General features: G+C 41.2%; 1 protein-coding gene across 2 annotated transcripts; it reads left to right on the top strand.

Annotated features, from left to right (window-relative positions):
* The first annotated feature begins 7,221 nt into the window (after window positions 1-7,221).
* Window positions 7,222-21,104, top strand: PRMT6 (protein arginine methyltransferase 6). Of its 2 annotated transcripts, XM_089337019.1 has the most exons (3): window positions 7,222-9,649; window positions 10,742-10,918; window positions 20,182-21,104. In XM_089337019.1, exon 1 carries the CDS (start codon window positions 7,364-7,366, stop codon window positions 8,489-8,491), a length of 1,128 nt encoding a protein of 375 aa, XP_089193145.1. In that variant the 5' UTR covers window positions 7,222-7,363; the 3' UTR covers window positions 8,492-9,649; window positions 10,742-10,918; window positions 20,182-21,104. The 2 variants fall into 2 exon arrangements, with proteins under 2 accessions (XP_089193145.1, XP_089193146.1); XM_089337020.1 differs by lacking the exon at window positions 20,182-21,104 and having other exon boundaries at window positions 7,222-8,886; window positions 10,742-11,110.
* The last annotated feature ends 1,159 nt before the right edge of the window (window positions 21,105-22,263 follow it).

Here is a 22,263-nt window from a genome sequence, read left to right as displayed (position 1 = left end):
AATATAAATTTCTCAGTGCTCACAAAATGAATGTTTTCATCTTGCATCCATCACATGAGATCTACCATTCATTATAATTAACTGGGTTCACTGGCGCTCAATGCCTCTTGTCTTCCTTCCAGCAAACCTAGCTTCTGGCACCCACGCTACAAAAGTAGCCATTATTTGAGGCAAGCTTTTCACAAGGCAGAGTTCAGAAACTCAAGGAAGAAAGAGGCACATTATGCAGCTGGCTGCATTAAAATCTCCTGTTCAGATGTTATATGTAGCTTGCTCAAACCTTTGATTTTTATCTATTTGGTTCAGTCATCTCCACATGCCAGGAATCACCTCCTATTTCTCTGAGGCATAGACAAACTGCAGATAATTGAAGCTTACCAAAAATTCAGTGAGGACATACCCTTTCTTTCTTTACCCTGAGCCATTTCTCCTACTGAATATACTAGTTTACATACATAATTGAGACCCTAAATCAGCTCATTCTTGATTAATCAGAAGGCAGATTATTCTTGGTGGGGGAAGCTGACTTAGATTAGAGCCTATGTTGAGATCAAAAAGCTCTCCTGCTAACCTTGAGGAAGCCACATTGGTTGGTAGGAAGCTAGACATTAACCTTTCTGTGAGATAGGGGTTAAAGAACAAAAGTGAGACTTCTGTGCAGCTGAATAAGGGAAGACATAGAAGCTCACTTTGGAAGCAGACCAGCATTTAAACAGAGAAAGTCTTGCCCATGATTGATAACCTTTTGAGGTAGGTCCCAGAATTCCCCCAGGGCAGTTTAGGGGCATTTTTCTCTGCCCTGCTCCAGGAGTGTCTATCAGATTCAAAAACACTGATGTTGTTAAAGTCCTGGGAAGAATTTCAAGAGTTCCACATCCACAAAGACCTCCATGACCAATATTCCAGAAGAGGAAGTGGGGAGGAGAAATGGTGTGCCATCCCCATAACCTTAAAACACTCCAGCCTGAGTACAAACTAAGCCATCAGCTCTTCAATAAAAAAAAAAAAAAATTGACTTATTTGAAAGATAGAATGATTTGGGGGCTGGTGCTGTGACGTAGTGGGTAAAGCAGCTGCCTGCAGTGCTGGCTTCCCATATGAGCGCCAGTTTGAGTCACAGCTGCTCCACTTCCAATCCAGCTCTCCGCTATGGCCTGGGAAAGCAGTAGAAGATGGCCCAAGTCCTTGGGCCCCTGAACCTGCATGGGAGATTCGGAGGAAGTTCTGGCTCCTGGCTTCGGATTGGCATAGCTCCAGCCGTTGCAGCCAATTGGGGAGTAAACCAGCGGATAGAAGACTCTCTCTCTCTCTCTCTCTCTCTCTCTCTCTCTCTCTCTGTTCTCCGTTCTCTGTAACTCTTTCAAGTTAAACAAATAAAATCTTAAATGATTTGAAAGCTAGAGTGACACATAGAGAGGAAGAGACAGAGATCTTCCATCTACTGATTCACTCCCCAAATGGCCACAACAGTCAAGGCTGGGGTTGGGCCAAGTCAAAACTAGGAGCTAGGAACTCATCCAGGTTTCCCACGTAGTGTGCAGGGGTACAAGGACTTAGGACATCATTTGCTGCCTTCGCTAGCAGGAAGCTGGATTGGAAGCAAAGCAGCTGGAACTTGCCCTGGGCCCATGATGTGGGATCTCGCATCACAGGCAGCAACTTAATCTGCTGCAACAAACTGAGGCTCTCAGTTCTTCACTCTCAGTCCTTTACTGAGATGCCTGTCTGGTCTGTCAGTTGTAGTCTTTTCATTAAACTTGGTTATTGTGCCTACTGCCATTCTCACGTCTCAAATTCTTTTCTTATGCCAAGACATCTAGCCATCTAGAACAAGAGCATGCTCTGAGACAGCCTGGGGGAGTGACACATGGAAAGGAGCTGACACCAGCCACTTAGAATTGAAAACAGCTCCCATCCTACAATTAAGAAAAAGGGAACCTCAGTGCTACAACTAGGAGGAACTGAATTCTGCAAACAATCCTTTGAGCTTGCAGAGACCACTGATCTCCAGAAAAGTAAGCTTCAAGGTCAACATATTGACTGCAGTCTTACAGAAGACATACTTAAGCCAGCTTGGGCCCCCGATCCATGACTTAGGAGTTATTAAAAATAAAAGTGCATTATTTTAAGCTGCTTAATTTGTTACACAGCAGTAGAGTCACCTGAAAGGTTTGATAAAACAAAGAGTGCAGAGATCCTAAAATCCAAGAGATCCTAAGTCATTAGACCCAGGGTGGAGTCCAAGATTCTGTAATTCTCACAATTTCCCAGGGGATGCTGATACTGTTGCTACACTGTTGCAACACTGTCAGGACCACAAGACTACCATTACTATAATTACTTTTATGCTCTTTAAAATATCTAAGCAGCAAACTACTGTGAGAATAAGCATCTCACAGAAATAAATGACAATCTTTCTTTGATATCTCATATTTTCACAAAAGAAAAAAAGAGATGAAGATCTGATTAACAGTCATTAGGCTTAATACTTGGCTTTCACTAAGTGACCTTACTCTTTTGCCTAGAGAAGGTGAATAAGTGCTGATTTCCAAAGATGCACTGATAGTATATTAGTTTTTCCATATTATAATTTACATTGTTATTCTGTACTATTTTCATTATGGTGACCTGATTACAATAGAAATTGTTAAAATGTCATAAATAAGCCCTGAGAGCTCAATAAATACAAAATGAATTTATAATTGTGGATTGAGTTACCAATATCCCTATTGTCATTACCTAAACAATTCAATACAAACATTTTTTTAAATGAATTACATCCACTCATGATAACATCAGCAGGGAGCTATGAATTTGTTATTCATCTGTTTCAGCATTGAGTTTAACAGTTGGGCCAATACACCATGGAACCAAAAGGTACTATACACATCAAGGGAATAATATATACCTAGGGTTTTTAATTTGATCTAATTTGTTTAAATACAAAAATCACCACATTGTCTTTATTTTTTATAAAGGATTGTTTTAACTGAAGCTACTCTTTCTATGCTGTCTGCTTCCTAATAACTACAGAATAGCAAGAACTACATCATTTAATGAATACTCATATCAAAGGGATCTTTATAACATTTTCCATGCCATTGCTCTTTTACCCTTCCTCAACCCACACTTGGAGAATTACAATGAATTCTTGAAATCCTGAAGGAACTATCTTTAATCTTTATACTAGGCTTTAAAATAAATCCAAGATACAATACTAAAGAAGAGAGAGCTGCAATTTAAAGGGGGTATAATAATCTGTTAGCAAGAAAGCATAAAAAGGGGTGGGTGTTTGGGGCAGTGATTCAGACATCAGATGAGACTTCCATATCTGATTCCATATCTGTTCCATATCTGATTGCCTGGTTTCTAGTTCTGGTCCCGCTTCTGATCTGAGCTTCCTACTAATGCTCATCCTGTGAGGCAGCAGATAATGCCTCTGTGTTTGAGTGCCTGCCACCCATGTGGGAGACTCAAACTGAGCTCCTGGCTCCTGGCTTTGGTCTGGCCCAGCCTAGCTGTTGCAGCCAGTGGAGGAGTGAACCAGCAGATGGGAGGGCTCACTCTCTCAATCTCTCTCTCTCTCCTTTTCAAATACACTTTTTTTTTTTCAAAGAAAGCCTAAAAATAAGAGATAACATAATATTAACACAAAAAAGTAAACTGTACTGGGCTAAGAATTTTTGTATTTTTCTTTACAAATATGTTCACTGCTTATAGAATAACATTTAGTGCCAATAGAAACAGAGTGTTTATTGAACAAATGAATGTTTGTGAGACAGAAAATCAATCACAGTTTTCCCAGTCATACAAAACATATCATGAACCTGAGTAGATGCAGGAAAAACAATCTAGAATTTGGAAAAAGTACAGATTCCAACAGAATGCACTAGGTTCTCAAGACAAGTGCGAAAAATATAAAATCTTGATGTTCAAATATCCAGTCTGGCATGAGAAAGCCAAATATATAAATAATTGTGATACAGTGGGCTAAGTGAAAAGAAGAGTTACATACATATATAAGCATTGTAGGGCCAAAGAATAGTTGAGAAAGCTACAAATAGTTAACATTTAAGCACTAACTAAAAAATGAGTAAAAGGACAAAGAGTAGGGTCACCCAAAGCAAAGCTACAGAAATTCACAGTGTTTTTGGAGAAAAATAAGTTGTGTATTTCAAATTTTTAACTGTAATCTGAAGCAAGAATTATACATACAGAATACTCAACTGAAACAAGTTTCAGTAAATAGTACCTTTACTCAGTATATATGATATTTTCTAATCTATTTCATCTTTTTAAATGAAGGCCAAGATGTACTAAATCAATTTCAAGACCCATTTGTTTGAAAAACACTAGATTTGAGCATTAAATGGATGTGGTAAGTAGACCACCAAAATGAAAATTCTCTGCCACCATAGTCCCAACTCTTCTATCCAGATGTTTTACGCTGAGCTGCAGTGCTTAGGGAAAAACTGAAATCTAGGTCTACTTCCTACTTAAAACCACTCCATGGTTCTCAGTAGAGAACTCTCTCTTTCCATTAGCCAAAAGCTAAGAATGGAAAGTTCCATAGGTGTTTTCTCCTATGCTAAGGGGATGTTTTGGCTTTAGCATTATGCTATTTAAAAGGATTAAGAATGTTTGAAAATAAAAGTACTTATTTATGAAACTATGTTAACTCAATCTATATGTAAATGTACTTCAAGGTTTATGAGAGTCACACTGTCATACTGAATAACTATTGCAGATGCACAATTACATTGCTATTCTGGACTACTTATGGAATATTTTGTATTTCGCAGGCCCTGTTCCAGGGCTACACACTACAATACTGGGGTGGGGGAGAGGTGGAGTTCAAGCTTACATTGCATAGAAAAGAGAAAAAATAAGTACATAAGGAAATAATATTTTGGGTTAGAAAATATCCAAGTATCCAGGTAAGGCCTTTCCCGTAAGGCAACATTTGACAACTGAAGGATGCAAAGAAGCCATTAAAAAGAAATGCTAAGGTACTGGAAGAGCAAAAATACAGATCTGACCCAGGAAATAAGTATGTCATTAGAAGACCAGTTTATCTGGAGACAAGTAGGTGTTGAGAAGATTGGTATGAGATGAAATGGGAAATTACTTAAACTACCAGACTGTTCCCTCAACTAGTATGGGAGGCTACCTGGACAATGACATGATCCAATTTGGATTTTAAAAAACACATTCTTGCAGCTCCATGAAGGGATTAGATATGGTGTGATTAGAAACTGGGCAGTCCCTCAGGGTATTCACATTTCTAGTGAAGAAAGGATGGAGAACTAGACTAGGGTGCAGACAGTAAAAACAGATAAAGGCAGATGGATTCATGATGTATTTTGGAGTTAGAACCAACAAACTTATATTTAGAATTTTCTTTAAAGAGACCACAAGGAAGTGAATTGAAAATTAGGTGGAGGAGTGAACACAGTTAAAAGGAGAAAGTGACATTTTGGGACAAGGAAGAAAAGGAGTATACACTAAGTAACAGCCTTGAAATAACATACTGAAGTGGTCACATCTACAGCTCTAACCCCATACCTCATAATGTGCCTTGATTTTCCTAAAACGAGGTAATAAACCAGTGCAAAAAGAGAAAAGAACTTCTTTAAAATATTTTAGTAGTGATTGAGCCCAGACCACTGAAAAAGAAAATGTAACATAACCAATGAAAATAATGAAGCAAAATTTAACTAAGATTATTTTAGCAACAAATAGTAATTCTCACTCTGATTGCACATTAGCCCCTTGAGGAACTTTTAAAAACAAGATGCCCAGGTTCCACTGAGTAAATCTGATTTAATTGGTCTAAGGTGGACTCACGCATAAGGTACATTTTAAAAACTCATTAGAGGACTCCAATGAGCATTCGAGATTGAGTCATGAATTAGAAGTACAGCTAAGGATACCACATCAATAAACCTGTTCCATCCATGAAAGGTAAGAGATGGGGTGAAGGAACTTTCTCCCCAGGAAAGTAATATACGCCCATGAGTTTAATGGACATGTTTTGAGACCATAAGGAAATAGAAGTTTCTTCTGTGTGATTTTAAGCTGGGGCCAAATGTAATTCTCATTGTTAAGAACGTAGGCATCACACACTAAAAAAACATTATGGACATTATGAACAACCTAAAGGGAACAGATTCACAGGTGAGAGTTGAACAAAAGAAAAATAAAAGAGGTGAACACCAGCCTTGCCCAGACAGGGAGACAAAAAAATCAAAAAATGAGTCACAGTGGAAAAGCCATCAAGAAGAATAGAGGATCCCAGTATTTCTGGGACAAAAGAATTATGATTGTTTACCAGAATACATCTAGCAGCTGGTTTGACTGTATCATGCCACTGTTGCTCTTAAAACATTCTTTAATCTACATCCTCAAAGGATTTTCTGAGAGCCACAGAACCAACAAGAGCAGGACAACAGAGCAAAAGTATTTTTCACTTTATGTTTCTGTGTGGGAGCAAACTGTTGAAATCTTTACTTAATGTATGCTAAACTGATCTTCTGTATATAAAGAGAATCGAAAATGAATCTTGATGTGAATGGAAGGGGAGACGGAGTGGGAAAGGGGAGGGTTGCGGGTGGGAGGGACGTTATGGGGGGGAAGCCATTGTAATCCATAAGCTGTACTTTGGAAATTTATATTCATTAAATAAAAGTTTAAGAAAAAAAAAAAGGAACTATTCCTCTGAAATAGACACCAGAAACTTAATTTCTCCAACTGCAATGAAGACTCCTTTTTGCTGATGGAGTGAATGGTAACTGAAGGCCAGAAAAGTTATGCTACTTACCTCAAATCACTCAATTATAGTGGTCACACTAGGACCAGAACTAAGGTTTTATCCTGTTAGGTTTTATTTTGCCCTGTTCCACCTTCTTTGTACCCTAACTACACTGCAAACCCAGCAATGTGTAGCGTTGATTCCTAAACCTCACGGCCTGTTGGGCTTTTAGATTACCCCCGTCTAGGTAAGGCAGTGTGAGTCCCGCGCTGCCCTGATAACTGGGTGGAACAAAAAGTTGAGCAAAGTGGAGCTGTCGTCTTATTTGGGCGTGTCTACCTCAGGAAGGGAGGGAAAACCAGAGCACGGCGAGCGGAGACGCAGCCGTGGAGGAAACACAGAACGTGGGTGTGGTGAGCCGGCAAGGGTTGCCGGGACACCAAGGGAGCCGGGCCAGAGAGGTGAGGCCAGGAGTCTTCCGTAGGCGCGCGCCTGGCGACCCCGCAGGAAGTAGGAAGCGCGAGCGCACACTACAAGTCCCAGAAGCCCCAGTTTCCTGGAGCCCGCGTCCGACCGCGCAACGCCCGCCGGGAGCCGGCCGGAGCGGCCAAGATGTCGCAACCTAAGAAGAGAAAGCATGAGTCGGGGGGCGGCGGGGAAGGAGGGGAGGGAGCCGAGGAGGAAGATGGTGGAGCGCTGGAGGCTGGCGTGCCGCGACCCCGGAGGACTAAGCGGGAGCGGGACCAGCTGTACTACGAGTGCTACTCGGATGTGTCGGTCCACGAGGAGATGATCGCCGATCGCGTCCGCACGGACGCCTACCGCCTGGGGATCCTGCGGAACTGGGCAGCGCTGCGAGGCAAGACGGTGCTGGATGTGGGCGCGGGCACCGGCATTCTCAGCGTCTTCTGTGCCCAGGCCGGGGCTCGGCGCGTGTACGCGGTGGAGGCCAGCGCCATCTGGCAACAGGCCCGCGAGGTGGTGCGGCTCAACGGGCTGGAGGACCGGGTGCTCGTCCTGCCGGGGCCCGTGGAGACGGTGGAGCTGCCAGAGCAAGTGGATGCCATCGTAAGCGAATGGATGGGCTACGGACTCCTGCACGAGTCCATGCTGAGCTCCGTGCTGCACGCGCGGACCAAGTGGCTGAAGGAGGGCGGGCTTCTCCTGCCGGCCTCCGCCGAGCTCTTCGTAGCCCCCATCAGCGACCAGATGCTGGAATGGCGCCTGGGCTTCTGGAGCCAGGTGAAGCAGCACTATGGCGTGGACATGAGCTGCCTGGAGAGCTTCGCCACGCGCTGCCTCATGGGCCACTCGGAGATCGTGGTGCAGGGCCTGTCCGGCGAGGATGTGCTGGCCCGGCCGCAGCGCTTTGCTCAGCTTGAGCTGGCCCGCGCCGGCCTGGAGCAGGAGCTGGAGGCTGGCGTGGGCGGGCGCTTCCGCTGCAGCAGCTACGGTTCGGCGCCCCTGCACGGCTTTGCCATCTGGTTCCAGGTGACCTTTCCTGGAGGGGACTCGGAGAAACCCCTGGTGCTGTCCACCTCGCCTTTTCACCCGGCCACACACTGGAAGCAGGCGCTCCTCTACTTGAACGAGCCGGTGCCAGTGGAGCAAGACACGGACATTTCTGGAGAGATCACTCTGCTGCCCTCCCGGGACAACCCCCGCCGCCTGCGCGTGCTGCTGCGCTACAAAGTGGGGGACCAGGAGGAAAAGACCAAAGACTTTGCCATGGAGGACTGAGCGCCGCGTTTTCTCCCAGCGACCTCCCAAGGCGGCCTGACCTGAGTGGGAGAGGTGTAGGGAGGTTGGAGGAGAAAGGGCGATCCCACGTGCAAGTAGGGGGCAAAGTCTGCTCCCTTTTCCCTCAGGGCTGCTGGGGCAGGAACCTGACTTCAGTCTCCGTTTGAGGAGATTTCTTCTAACTGTGTTCCTTTTTTTTTTTTCTACAAAGTGGTCCCCTCCCCACCCTTCAACCAAGAGATACACCATGCTTGTTAATGGGCGTTTAAGCCTCAAAAGCATGTGGTACCGAGCATTTGGGTTTCCATTTCTTTTGTTTCACAGGAAAAGCAAATACACGAATGAAACGGCAGTTTATGAAGGGTCCATGCACACGCCTGACACCTCACAGAAAGGTGAAAAAGTTTAGTGAAACTTTCATTGTCACTTTAATATCTCTAGAGCCATATTTCTGTCTCTGAATTCCCCCTTTTCCTGGGTGCCTCTAGGCTATGATCCTTGTTCCTCATTATTTTTTTAAATAAACGACTACTGGTAATGAAGAAAAGATGAGGAAGCTGTTTAAATGGCCCTCTTCTCATTATTCTTATTACTTCCATGGGGTGCTGAAGTTGATGAACACATTAGTCCATTAAATAAAATGGACTTTATGTAATTTTATAGCAGGTATAAGACATTGAGAAGGTCTATTTAGTTTAAAAGGATCTGAAACCAGCCAAATAGTATTGATTTTTAAAGTTTTTGTCTTCACTGTTAAGACAACCAAAACTGTTTCATGTATGTTCCAAAATATTTGTGTAATTCCTGTGAAACCTGCTGACAGAGGAGCTTTCTGAATCTAACCCAGTACTTATTACCATAGTAAATGATTTAGTTCACTAAATCAAGGAAAATATTTTTCCTGCTAGAAAAGTGCACTCATTCTCATTGAAACTTTCTCATGTAGAAGGAGCATGTGATTTGGCCTACTTTCATCTAGTGAAATTGACTTCTTTAGTTTTTGTTCTTCTTTTTAGCTCAGCCAAATGTGAAAGTTGTGAATTTGGGAAAATCACTTGTAATGAAGTGTGAGTCATGTTATCAGATTTACTTCACTGATGTTTCCCTCCTTATCCTTGTGGCAAATAAAACAACATTCGCACTATTTTTATAGATGAAGTAAGTGTTCTGTACTGAGTTATAATGCTTTCGCCTTATTGATGCTGTCAGTTCTTAAGAAATGTGTTACAACCCCTGCAGCATACAGCTTCAGGGCAGTTGACTACGCTTAATATTTGGGTTTTGCCATACTAACAGCTTTTATATGCTAATAGAAAACAAGTGTGAAAAATTGGTGATCTTAAGTTCTACAACATTTTCTTTATTGTAATTTTGCTCTTTTGTTCATTGCATATTAAAATACTTAAATAATATAACTAATTTGCTAAAATTTTGTTGTGTTGAATGAGACTTTCTTTGACAAAATTTTCAATTTTATAATAGCAAGCAGTGCAGTTATAATTGTCATCATTTTGATGATTGGATAGTTACCATCATGTATAAATGCTGGTCTTAGGAAGACTTGTTTTAACCTGGAGGTAAAAGTAGTTCTGTTTTGGAATCATAGATATTATAAATCAGACATCCATTAAAACTTTAATATGTGTGTGATTTTACTACATTTCTGGTGGATTTATTTGTTGTTTAACTCGATGCAGCAATCCCATTATATGGCAAGTGAAAACATTCTTCCAAATTCTGATTTTTTGTGTATTTTATAAATAAAAGTGATATAGAATTCTCATTACCTATCTAAGCACACAAAGGGATCCCATTTACAATTTGGGCAACTATCAAGTAAAGGGTGGATATTTCATAATTAAGCAAAATCAGCTTCAAAAGTCTTGTTATTCCTTCCCCCCCAAAAAATAAATTAGCATAAAGCTACTGAAGCAATTGCTCAAGAGAACATAGCTATTAAGAGCTTAGACAGTATGCCTTCATCCAGGCTCCACCCCTCTTAACTGTGACATTGGGCAAAATACGTAGTTTTTGCCTCAAAGCTCTCATGCAAGATGAGAGTTGCAATAATACCTGCTGAACAAAAATGTAAGAAACAGTGAGTTAGCACTTGTGACCACGTAGTGCTTGGTACACAGTAAGAGCTCAATAATTTATTGTAATTGCAGGAAAGTCACACAAACCTGAAGCAGTTGGATCCATGTAAAATGTCCTTCAGAAAAAATATTCAACATTTTGATTTTCTTACAGGTATTTGACAGCATCTGCATGGCAGTACATGAAGAGCAATGTATAACACTGGGATCCTGGATGATCCAAAAGAAACGCAAGACCTTGGGAGTTAGGAAACTCCTAGAAGATTGAAAGTATGTGTCCAATCTGTCTATAAGGACTGGTACAGATTACTTGGAGCCATTAGGGGCACAGGTAAGAACTGCCAGACCTAAAGAAGAGAACATGCATGAGAAGGTTCTACCTGCCTCCTCAAACAGCCTTCTACTTATTTAACTGAATTTTCAAATGCTTTCATTAATTTATTTCATCAGTGGAAGTTTTTTTGTGTATAAACATAACAGTCATTTTAGGAATATAAACCAATAAAATGGTTTCTGCTTTCAAGTAAGTGTGTTCATAAGACAAAGTAATTAAGATGATGGGCTAAATGCTGGAGTGGTCTTGGTATTAGAAAGTTGCAGGTAGGCCAGCGCTGCAGCTCAGTGGGCTAATCCTTCGCCTGTGGCACCGGCACACTGGGTTCTGTCCTGGTTGCCCCTCTTCTAGGCCAGCTCTCTGCTGTGGCCTCAGAGTACAGTGGAGGATGGCCCAGGTGCTTGGGCCCTGCACCCCATGGGAGACCAGGAGAAGCACCTGGCTCCTGGCTTCGGATCAGTGCAGTGCACCAGCCACGGCGGCCATTAGAGGGTGAACCAATGGCAAAGGAAGGCCTTTCTCTCTGTTTCTCTCTCTCACTGTCCACTCTGCCTGTCAAAAAATAAAAAAGGAAAAACAAAAAAAAGAAAGTTGCAGGTAATTATCTTCACTTTACATACTAGCAAAAAAGGCTTACACAGATTTTGAAGGGTGTTGAATTGAAGGGTATTGAATCTTCCTGAGGTTACATGACCAGTTCTTAGCAACTGAATCTTGAACACAAGTCTACTTCCTAACCTCAATCAAAAATCCACCTTTTCATCATATTAATCCTGAATGCTTTAATTAAAGACAGAAAAATGTAAACCTCTTGAATGGGTGACAGTTTTCATTATTTGATCAATGAAGGAATGGGGAAAAGCCTCAGAATAAGGAAGCTTTGTTAGAGATCTATCTTTCATGGGCCTCAAAGACCCAACTTCAGTATATAGGATCTCAAGGTTGAGAAACAACTGATTGTCCATTTTCTTAACTGTGTATCAAATGTGGCACTCCTTCACAGGTCCCCAGAAAACAATCCTCAATTCAGTAGCAAAGATGAATGAATTCCATGCCACCTGGCCATAGGTACTTGGTGTCAGAGAGCAGAGGCAACCCATGAGGCTAGAGGGACACTGAAAATGGGCAGGAGTTAAGAAAGGCAAATGTGAAAGGCACTTGAAGCAAACAAAACTGCTTAACAGTTTACGTATGGATGGTCCTGTTAGCATACTCATATTCATACTATCCAGTTCTTAGGACAAATGAATCCAGAAACACTGATTCCTTCCACATGTATATCTTTGTATTCATTAGTTCATTCCATGGCTTAATAACAACAGTATTTAGGTTCTGTGATAAAATATATCCTACCTAAAAAGAACTAGGATGCAATAGGGCAAATGAAAATGCCCACATCAATAATTTGCATACCTCCTTCATCCTGGAAAACCAACCCAACTAAATTGTAATCTCTTGAAAAAGGTCGAGAAGCCAACCCTCTTATGGTTAAAACTTCCTCCAAGTGCAAAATTATAACTTATCATATAGATTATGAAATCCTCAGGAAAAATCCCTCTATATTAGTACCAAGACCACATCTGTATTCTTTAAGTGTCTGATTTATTTCAGAGAATAGACACAGTATATTGGATAGATGACTTCTCAGATTGGCTACTAGAACACTGAACTGAATTTATATGTCCCTGTGCTTTTATTGTAGTTTTATATCTGACTCTATTTCCATACCCCAATTATTTTGATTTATCTTCTCAAGTGTAATAAATATTAACATGTTTTATTGGAATGTGTATACCTTTTTCTGTTCTAATTCTTTTTGGCATTAAAATATTTTCCTACTTTCTGTAATCTCTGCAGAAGCTCTGAAGGTGAGGAGGTTAGAGAACAGGCTAGAGGACTCAGACTTGTCCTCTCTATTCATTACAAAATGTTCATTTGGATGGATAGCTGGTTTGATCCGATCCTTTTGGCCAACTTCACAGCATTTTACATTTTAAAAAATCAGGTTTCCTGAATATGTGCAAACTCAGACCTGGAGACATTCTACAAGTCCTTGAATGTCCCATAGCCCTTTCTAATCATAGAAGGACCTTGATTAAATCTTTTTATTTTTAATTTTTTTTAAGGAATACAAATTTCAAAAGTACAACTTTAGGAACACAGCATTAAGGAGATTGGTAGTTTTTTTGTTTTTGTTTTTGTTTTTTGTTTAAGATTTGTTTGGGCTGGTGCGGCGGCTCAATAGGCTAATCCTCCACCTGCGGCGCCGGCACACCGGGTTCTAGTCGTGGTCGGGGCACTGGATTCTGTCCCGGTTGCCCCTCTTCCAGGCCAGCTCTGCTGTGGCCCAGGAGTGCAGTGGAGGATGGCCCAAGTCCTTGGGCCCTGCACCCGCATGGGAGACCAGGAAAAAGCACCTGGCTCCTGGCTTCGGATCAGGGCGATGCGCCGGCCGCAGCACGCCAGCCGCAGCAGCCATTGGAGGGTGAACCAATGGCAAAAGGAAGACCTTTCTCTCTCTCTCTCACTGTCCACTCTGCCTGTCCAAAAAAAAAAAAAAAAAAATTTATTTGTTTGTTTGAAAGGTAGAGTTACAGAAGGCAGAGGCAGAGAGAAGTCTTCTGTCCCCTCACTGTTTCCCTTCTCAAATGGCTGAAATGGCCAGGGCTGGGCCAGGCCGAAGTCAGGAGCCAGGAGCTTCATCTGTATTTCCCACATGGGTGCAGCTGCCCAAGCACTTGGGCCATCTTCCACTGCTTTCCCAGTGCATTAGCAGGAAGTTGGATAGGAAGTGGAGCAGCCAGGACTCAAACTGGCGCTCATGTGGCAGGCCAGCACTGCAGATGGCAGCTTAACCTGCTGTGCCACAGTACTGCGCCAAGAGTAGATTTCTAAACTTTTTCGAAGAATGTGTCAAAGTGTTAAGGGACGTGATGTAATTGGACTGCATCTCAAAATATCACAAATGTTTGTAGGGAAAGACATTTGAAGCAAAGCATCTTGGACTCAGTTAAACAATAGGAAGATTTTGATAAAAATTAAGGCGTTATGACTAGTAACATTTGAATCTTGCTCCCTTGGAACTTTTGACAATAAAGTATATTTTTATAGGACTGATAAAGATTTCAGTTGATTGAGTAGCTTTAAATACTTAGACACAGGAGGGTGGGGGTGAGGGTCGGGGAGGAGTCATCCTTCTCTTTCTTTCCAGACTGAGCCCTGCAAGAGCAGAAAAAGGAAGGACAAAAAAAAGGTGCGATGGAAGGAAATCTTCCCCAAACTTTTAAAAAATACTTTAAAAGTATAATGTGATATATGCGTTTGTGAGAAACACCTTCACATTGTGCAAAATTGCTCACTAAACATGCTTAAGAGAAAAATAGATTTAGTGGACCATCAAACTCTAAGTAACTTTGTAACTAAGAGTACTAACAAAACAATACCAATTCTTATAAAACAGCAGCAGTTAAAGACAAATTACTTATAAACACCACAGTAAATATAAGTGAAGATTGTTTAATGGGAGGAAATTGGGAAGACTTACACAAACTGATGGAACAAGGACATAAGGCTTAGCCATTCTCTCTCATTGCCCAAAAGAGATAAACTTTGGGATATATTCCTTGCCCTTGAAATTCAATTGGGTCTCACACCCTATTGCCTTCATACCCCACCCTTCATTATTTTCCAGGTTCCCAAGGCCTCGCCCAGTTCTTGGAATTCCCCTCTGCCTTCTACCCCCTACCCCCACCCCTAGCCCTAGCCCTCCTTAAAATGGCCCAGCCCTGGGCCAGTGCCGCGACTCACTAGGCTAATCCTCTGCCTGCGGCACCGGCACCCCAGGTTCTAGTCCCGGTTGGGGTGCTGGATTCTGTCCCGGTTGCACCTCTTCCAGTCCAGTTCTCTCCCGTGGCCTGGGAAGGCAGTGGAGGATGGCCCAAGTCCTTGGGCCCTGCACCCGCATGGGAGACCAGGAGGAAGCACCTGGCTCCTGGCTTCGGAAGGAAGACCTTTCTCTCTCTCTCTCTCCCCCCGTCTAACTCTGCCTGTCAAAAAAAAAAAAAAGGCCCAGACCCTGGGGGTCGGGCCTTCTGCCACGTACTCCATCTTGTATACACAGGCAGTTGGTCACCTACCTCTGCAGATTTATTTTCTCTGAATAAATTCGGTCAGGCTGTATAAACTCTTTTTCTAACATTTTGATGTCCTGTGTGAGGAGGCAACTCTTTTCCTAACACAAACAAAATTCACAAATATGGGAAAGAAGGAAGACTAAACAGTTCTAAGAGGGAATGTGGCCAAAAATTGTAGGGTGCAATACATTCCGCTTTGGCTTGCTGTGTTCAGCTGCTCAGTAAGCTTTGTGTTCAGTGGTTGTTACATGGTGGTGCTGAATATCAATGATGAGCATGATCACATATGAATCAACCAACTTCCATGTTGTGTATCAACAGCATTCCTCTACTCAGCAACTGAATTGGAGTTCATTCCTTTCTACAGAGATATGCATTGTATCATCACATTGTGTCCTTTGTCCAATTTCCAGAAAATAAAAGTAATTGAAAACGCCATAGAATTTACAGATCTCTTTCTTTCCCTGCAAATTTTGTTGAAGAGAAATGCATGGAGGAGTTTATTATTTTAATCACCAGGGAAGTCAATAGGAAGAGAAGGATGCAAATCCTGACCCAGGTAGAGTGGACAGAGCAGCTGAGTGCAGCAACCTGAGTTTAGGAGATTGTTGGCTAGAGTAAGGCCAGTAGCTATTTTTGTACAAGCCAGGAGATAGCATAGAGACAGCCTGGGGCCATAGAAACCTGATTAGTGAGAGAGGCACTTAAATGAAGATTAGGATCCCCATGCATTCTACCTACTACTTCCTGAGGGTAAGTTTTTTTCTTAACTCACGGGCTTACAAAACTTACTTTTTTTTTTAAGATTTATTTTTATTTACTTGAAAGACAGAAAGAGAGGGAGGAACAGAGAGACCATCTACTGTTTCACTCCTCAAATACCTGCAACAGCCAGGGCTGCCTGGGGCCTGGCAGAAGAGAGCAGAATGAAGCCAAGAGCCAGAACTCCATCTGTCTTTCTAGTGGGTGGCAGTGACAGAAGTTACTTGAGTCTCATCATCTTCTGACTTCCCAGGGGCATTAGCAGGAATGTGGATCAGAAGTGAAGAAGCCAACAAGGAACCATATGAATGCATGCATCCCAAGTGGCAGCCTAACCAGCTATACCACAATACCAGTCTCTGAGTATTTTCACTTATTATAAACTTAAATTGATATTTGACCTTCTTTTAGCTTAATTTCTGAAACTACTCAAGAACTCTTTTATGTAAGATCTGTTAAATCTCAGACTTGTGAACAAAACCTCCAAATCCCCATTATTTCAAGCTGTGTGTGCAATTGAGTAATGGGTAGCATAGAGTACCATGAGTAGGCCTTTCTTTAAAAAATGCAGCTTTGCCTTTTAGAAAGGTATTTATTATGCAGAATAATATAATCATAGTATATAATTATAAAATTAGATTATAAGAACGAAATAGGGGTTTTGAATTTTAAGTTATGTATAATGATAGAGAAAGGATTAAGATCCATAGATGATTAAGTTTTTTATTTTATGTGTTCATGGAGATGAGATTTTTTTACCTGGAATTTTCATAAAAATAGAAAACTTTTTTTTAAAAACTTTATGTATTTGAAAGGCAGAGAGACAAGGACAGAAAGACAAGACAGAGATCTCCCATCCTCTGGGTCACTCCGCAAATGCCTACAACAATCAGCTGAGCCAGGCCAAAGACAGAAACTAGGAATTCAGTCCAGGTCTCCCATGTGGGTTACAGGAACCCAAGTGCTTGAGCCATCACCTCCTGACTCCGAGGATGCTCCCTAGCAGGAAGCTGGAATTAGGAGCAGAACTGGAACTTCAACCTGTGCACTCCAATATGAAATGTGGAAATCCCAAGAGGTAGCTTAACCACTAAGCCAAATCCCTGCCCCAGAATATTTAGCATATGTTTCTTAACTTGAGAGAAACAATTTTATGAGTAATATTAATATATCACATATTTGTAAAAATTGCATAAATATTTGTAAGTATGTAGTGAAAAGATACACGGAACTATGGAACATAAGGGATTATTTTTCCTTCTAAACATTTTGTTAACATCTGTACTTTATTAATGCAGCTTTTAAAAGATTAATGAAATGGGCATAAACAAAACAGAGGTGTCTGCAACTATTTCAGAATGTTATGGAATCTGGGAAAGAATATTTCTGTCTACAGCCACATCCTGTAGGTGCATCGCTTACATTCCTTTGTATCCTTCACCATCTTTTCCTTGTCTCTGCTTTAGCTCTGAACTCTGTCCACACTGCACTGGGAACCTTTGTTGGGGAGCTGTCCTTAGGCTTTGGAACCTGCAATATTGCACCCACATAAAGAGCCAAGAAAAGCCTGGAAATTTGTATTTCTCCGGAGGCAGTCATTAACTTATGACTGAGGAGTGAGAAGCTAGGAATGTTCTCTATCCTTGTTCCTCAGTGAGATTCTGAGATATAATGTCTTGTCCCCAAAACAGCTCTGTGCGAGTGAGCGTTTGAGGGACTTTGATGTCACATTCTAGCCTGGCCTCCTTCCCTTCCTAGTCCCACTTCCTAATTGCCCATTCTGCTCATTTTCTGGAAATACTTTTTGATAAACATTTTTAAGTGTTTTATTATCGGTCGTAGGAATCCTGACTTAGGACCGTGACCAGTGGATTTTAAGTGCCTGTGGATCTCACTAACTCTTGAGACCCAACAGCATGGGTAGGCTATCTTGTGTAGAAGTTTAAGTGCTCAGATCTTGTAGGGTGGGTCCCAGGCTGTGTCACTTAGTCACTTAAGGCCTTCAGAAATTCACCAAACTTGTTCATGCCTTAGTTTGCTCATCTGTGAAACAGGATTGAACATAAAACTACTTCACAGAGCTACTTCAAGGAGGAAATAAGGTACCATATATCTAACAAATGTTGGTCATTCAATAGTTTTAAAACTTAACCAAGACACTTTAAGAATCAGGAAAGCTCATCCCTGTGCAGGCTATGGCACACTGGATAGAAGGAGGCATTTCCCTTCAATGAGAATGTATAATAGATTTGGACTCTTCTTTAGGATGAAAGCCACTTTTACAGAATCTTGTTTTATTATGTATAACTGATGTGAAGTAAACTAAATGAATCCATCACTGATTTTAATGGAACTTTATATGGTTTGATTAATATACTATTATTGCATAAAAACATCCTACATGCTGAGCAGTAATGGTTACATTAAATATCATTTGGTATAAAGTTTCAGCATATGCTATTTTTATAATATATTCCTATGAGTGTATTATCATCTGGCACAAAATACGTCATTATTAATGGATCAAAAAGTGAAAAATTATATCCCATTAACAGCCATATCACATCTTTTAGCACTGAATAATATATCATCTTAATGTCTTAAATAACATCACTATTTATGGCGATGGTGCAAAAACCACATCCTTTATTGGTCTAGTTTTACTTTTAAGAACTTTTCATTCTTTAAAATCATTCTATCCCCTATCTGTATAAGGACCTGCCATTCAGAAGCTTTATCATAACACTTTCCTTGGACCCAGTGCTAGGGAATTAATTTATATGTGTACTTTGCATATAAAAATGCCTAGACTCTATAAAATCCCTTTGGTTGGGATTTCAAGCAAAACTAGCTGGTATTTAATTCTATTTGTTAAAAACAGCACATTTCCTAGTGGTTTCTAATTTTGTTTCATACTAAAATCCCCTTGTTGTAATTGCTATCATTCTCTCCTTGTTTTCCTCTAATTATTCTGACAAGAGAAAATTCTCAATTAATCAGGGACTATATATTTAATCTGTGGACTTTCCAAATCCTCTTTAAAATTCTATCTTTTGCTGCACATTTTTAACCATTTAAATGTTTCCTATTCTTATAATTTCAGTAAATATAAACAATGCTAGAATGTGAAGTGGTAAAATTTGACTAGTTCAGGAAACTGGGATTCAGTGTCAGACATGTCTGAGCAGAGAGCAAGAGGCTGTATCTGTGAGGTCTTCCAGTTGAGCCACCGCTATTGTCCTTACATTGAAATATTTGTCATGTGAGGCAGGTATTTAAAAGAGTCATTAAGATGCTTCTTGGGACACCCGCATTGCATATAGGAGCTCCTGGGTTCACAGAGTGCCTGGGTTCAAGTCCTAGCTCTGTTCCCAATTCCATCTTCCTGCTAATGTGCCCACTGTGAAGGCAGGTAATAGCTTAAGTAGTTGGGTCCTTTGCCATCCATGTGGGAGACATGGATTGAGTTCCTGGCTTCTAGGTTAAGCCTAGCCCAACCCCAGCTGTTACAGGCATTTGAGGAGTGAATCAGTAGATGGAAAATTCCTGTTTCTCTCTCTTTCCCTGTCTCCTCCCTCCCCAACCTCCCATTCTGTCTTGTTGAGTCAAGAGATGGAAGATCTGTCTTCTCTTTCAGGGTCTCTATGACTTTCAAATCAAATAATTATTGAAAATAAATAAATATTGCAACAAGTCAATGCATGAGTACTTAATAAAATTTGTGGGAAAATGGAATTAGAGTATGAGTTATTATGGCACAAAAAATTTTTGTAGCCCATGTATAGATTTTACATAGTACACATTTTACAAAAATTAGGGCCACCAAAATAAGCTCACACTTTGTTTTAAAAAATTATATAGTTAAAAAATATGTTTGAAAGGCAAAGAGGCAGAGAGACAAAGAGCTCTTCTCACTTGGTTCATTCCCCAAATGCTCATAATAGGCCTCCATTCCCTCCCAGTATCCTCACCTAATCCCACTCTCACCTGTGCACTGAGTCAAAGTAAAGGTGGGAGCTGAGAACTCAATCCAGGTCTCCCTTATGGATGACAGGGACCCAACTCACCTGCTGATTCCTAGGACTTGCATTAGCAGGAAGCTAAAATCATGACAGAAGCCAAAACTCAAACTCAGGCACTCGCATATGGGACACAGGTGTCGTAACATCTAGGCCAAATGCTGCCCCAAGCTTATACTTTAATTCCAGTTTTCCACAAGGTTTTTCAATTATTCATTACATGTGCGTATAATTTATTCTTGCTTATAGCAAGACAAAAACATGTATGCAACCAATGTTCTAGTGATAAGACAATCATTTACAATTCTTGTCACTACTTATCCTTCTCTTTCTGTTCTTTCCCTAGGTGGAGTTCATCCAGTTCCATTACTTTAAATAGTGTAAGATCCACACGCTGCTGACTCCCACATTTATATTTTCCTGTCAGTTCCACTCTATTCCAGATTCAAATATAATATTGCTTAATTGCTGTCCCATGTTGGACATAATAGACACCTCAAATCCAATATAACCACAATAAATATATATAATTTATATAAATGTATGTTATATAAATATAAATGTATATAAAGTTGCATATATATAATTTTCCATACATATCTGTCTCTAAAGAGCATATTTCTATTTGTTTTGAACTTTATAAAAATTACTTTGTAAGGATTGGCATTGTATTATAGCTGGTAAACTGCTGCCTGCAACACTAGCATCCCATACTTCACCGGTTCAAGACCTAGCTGCTCCACGTCCAAGCCAGGTGGGTGACCTAGAAGACGTTCCTGACTCCTAGCTGCAGCCTGGCCCAGCCCTGGCTGTTGTGGCCATGTAGGGAGTAAACCAGCAGATGGAAGATCTCTATCTCTCTCCGTCTCTTCTTCTCTCTGAGTAACACTGACTTTAAAATAAATAAATCTCAGGGCCAGCTCTGTGGCATAGCAGTTAAAGGCCTGCCCTGCAGTGCCGGCATCCCATTTGGGCACCCATTCGAGTCCCAGCTGCTCCACTTCTGATCCAGCTCTCTGCTATAGCCTGGGAAAGCAGTGGAAGATGGCCCAAATCCTTGGGCCACTGCACCCACATAGGAGACCCAGAAGAATCTCCTGGCTCCTGGCTTCAGATCAGCACAGCTCTGGCCATTGTGGCCATCTGGGGAGTGAACCAGTGGATGGAAGACCTCTCTCTCTCTCTCTCTCTGCTTCTGCCTCTATGTAACTCTGCCTTTCAAATTAAATAAATAAATCTTTTTAAATAAATAAACCTCAAAAAATTACCTCATTATGTCTTCTATGACTGTTATTTACTTAATTATCACATCACATTTTCCAAATATTATCACCTGAAATTATTTTGTTCATTTCTTCTGTATTGAATTTATTCAAATAAAATCTACAGTTTATGGAAAACAGTCCTTTTTTATGCACTGAGGAACTTAATTTTAACATTTTAAAGATTTATGTATTTGAAAGGCAGAGTAAGAGAGAGAAGGAAAGACACCGAGAAAGATCTTCCATCCAACTTGTTCACTCCACAGATAGCCACAATGACTGGGGCTGGGCCAGGCCAAAGCCAGGAACCAGAAGTTTCTTGCAAGCCTCCCACATGGGTGCAGGGGCTGAAGTACTTAGGCCATCTTCCACTGCTTTCCAAGGCACATCAGCAAGGAGCTAGATTGGAAGAGGAGCAGCTGGGATGAGAACTGGTGACCATATGAGATGCTGATATCACAGGCAGTGGCTTAACCTGCTACAGCGCTGGCCCTGAAATAAATTAATTTAAAATGTACAATACTGTTTGTGTGTTTGAAAGGCAGAGTTAGAGGAGAGAAAGATCTTCCATCCACTGGTTCACACCCCAAAAGGCTGCAATAGCTGGGACTACACCAGGCAGGAGTCAAGATCCAGGAGTTTCTTCTCGGTCTCCAACAGGGGCGCAGTGGCCCAAGCACTTGGATTCTCTTCTGCTGCTTTCCCAGGCACATTAGCAAGGAGCTGGATCAGAAGTGGACAGCCAGGACATGAACTGGCGCTCATATGGGATGCAGGCACCATGGGCAGAGGCTTAGCCCGCTACACCTCAGCGCCGGCCCCTAAAATATGGTCTTGTATTCTTGTATACTCCATATCTCTACAATAGATTTTCCTAAGTATTTGCTTATCTTCAATTTTAGTAATTTTAGTAATTGCTGGCAGATTGTGTCCTACAAGTCTCCTACAATTATCCCACCCATGATACACAGTGGGACTGTTTGCTAATACCTTCCCTCATATGAACTTTATTGATCTTATTTTGGTTAATCTTTTGGATAAAAATGATAGCTTCTTGTTTTAATTTTCATTACCCTAACTCCTACTGAGTTGAGCGTCTTTTCTAAAATGTGAATGCATTAACCTTTTATATTTCCTTTTCTGTGATTTTACTGCTTAATTTATAC

This window comes from Oryctolagus cuniculus, chromosome 7 (assembly GCF_051225735.1).
Source record: "Oryctolagus cuniculus isolate XC-2025 breed Fujian yellow rabbit chromosome 7, ASM5122573v1, whole genome shotgun sequence".
NCBI classification, from domain to species: domain Eukaryota; kingdom Metazoa; phylum Chordata; class Mammalia; order Lagomorpha; family Leporidae; genus Oryctolagus; species Oryctolagus cuniculus.
Note: the sequence above shows the minus strand (reverse complement) of the source record. Positions and strands in the feature narration are given on the sequence as shown.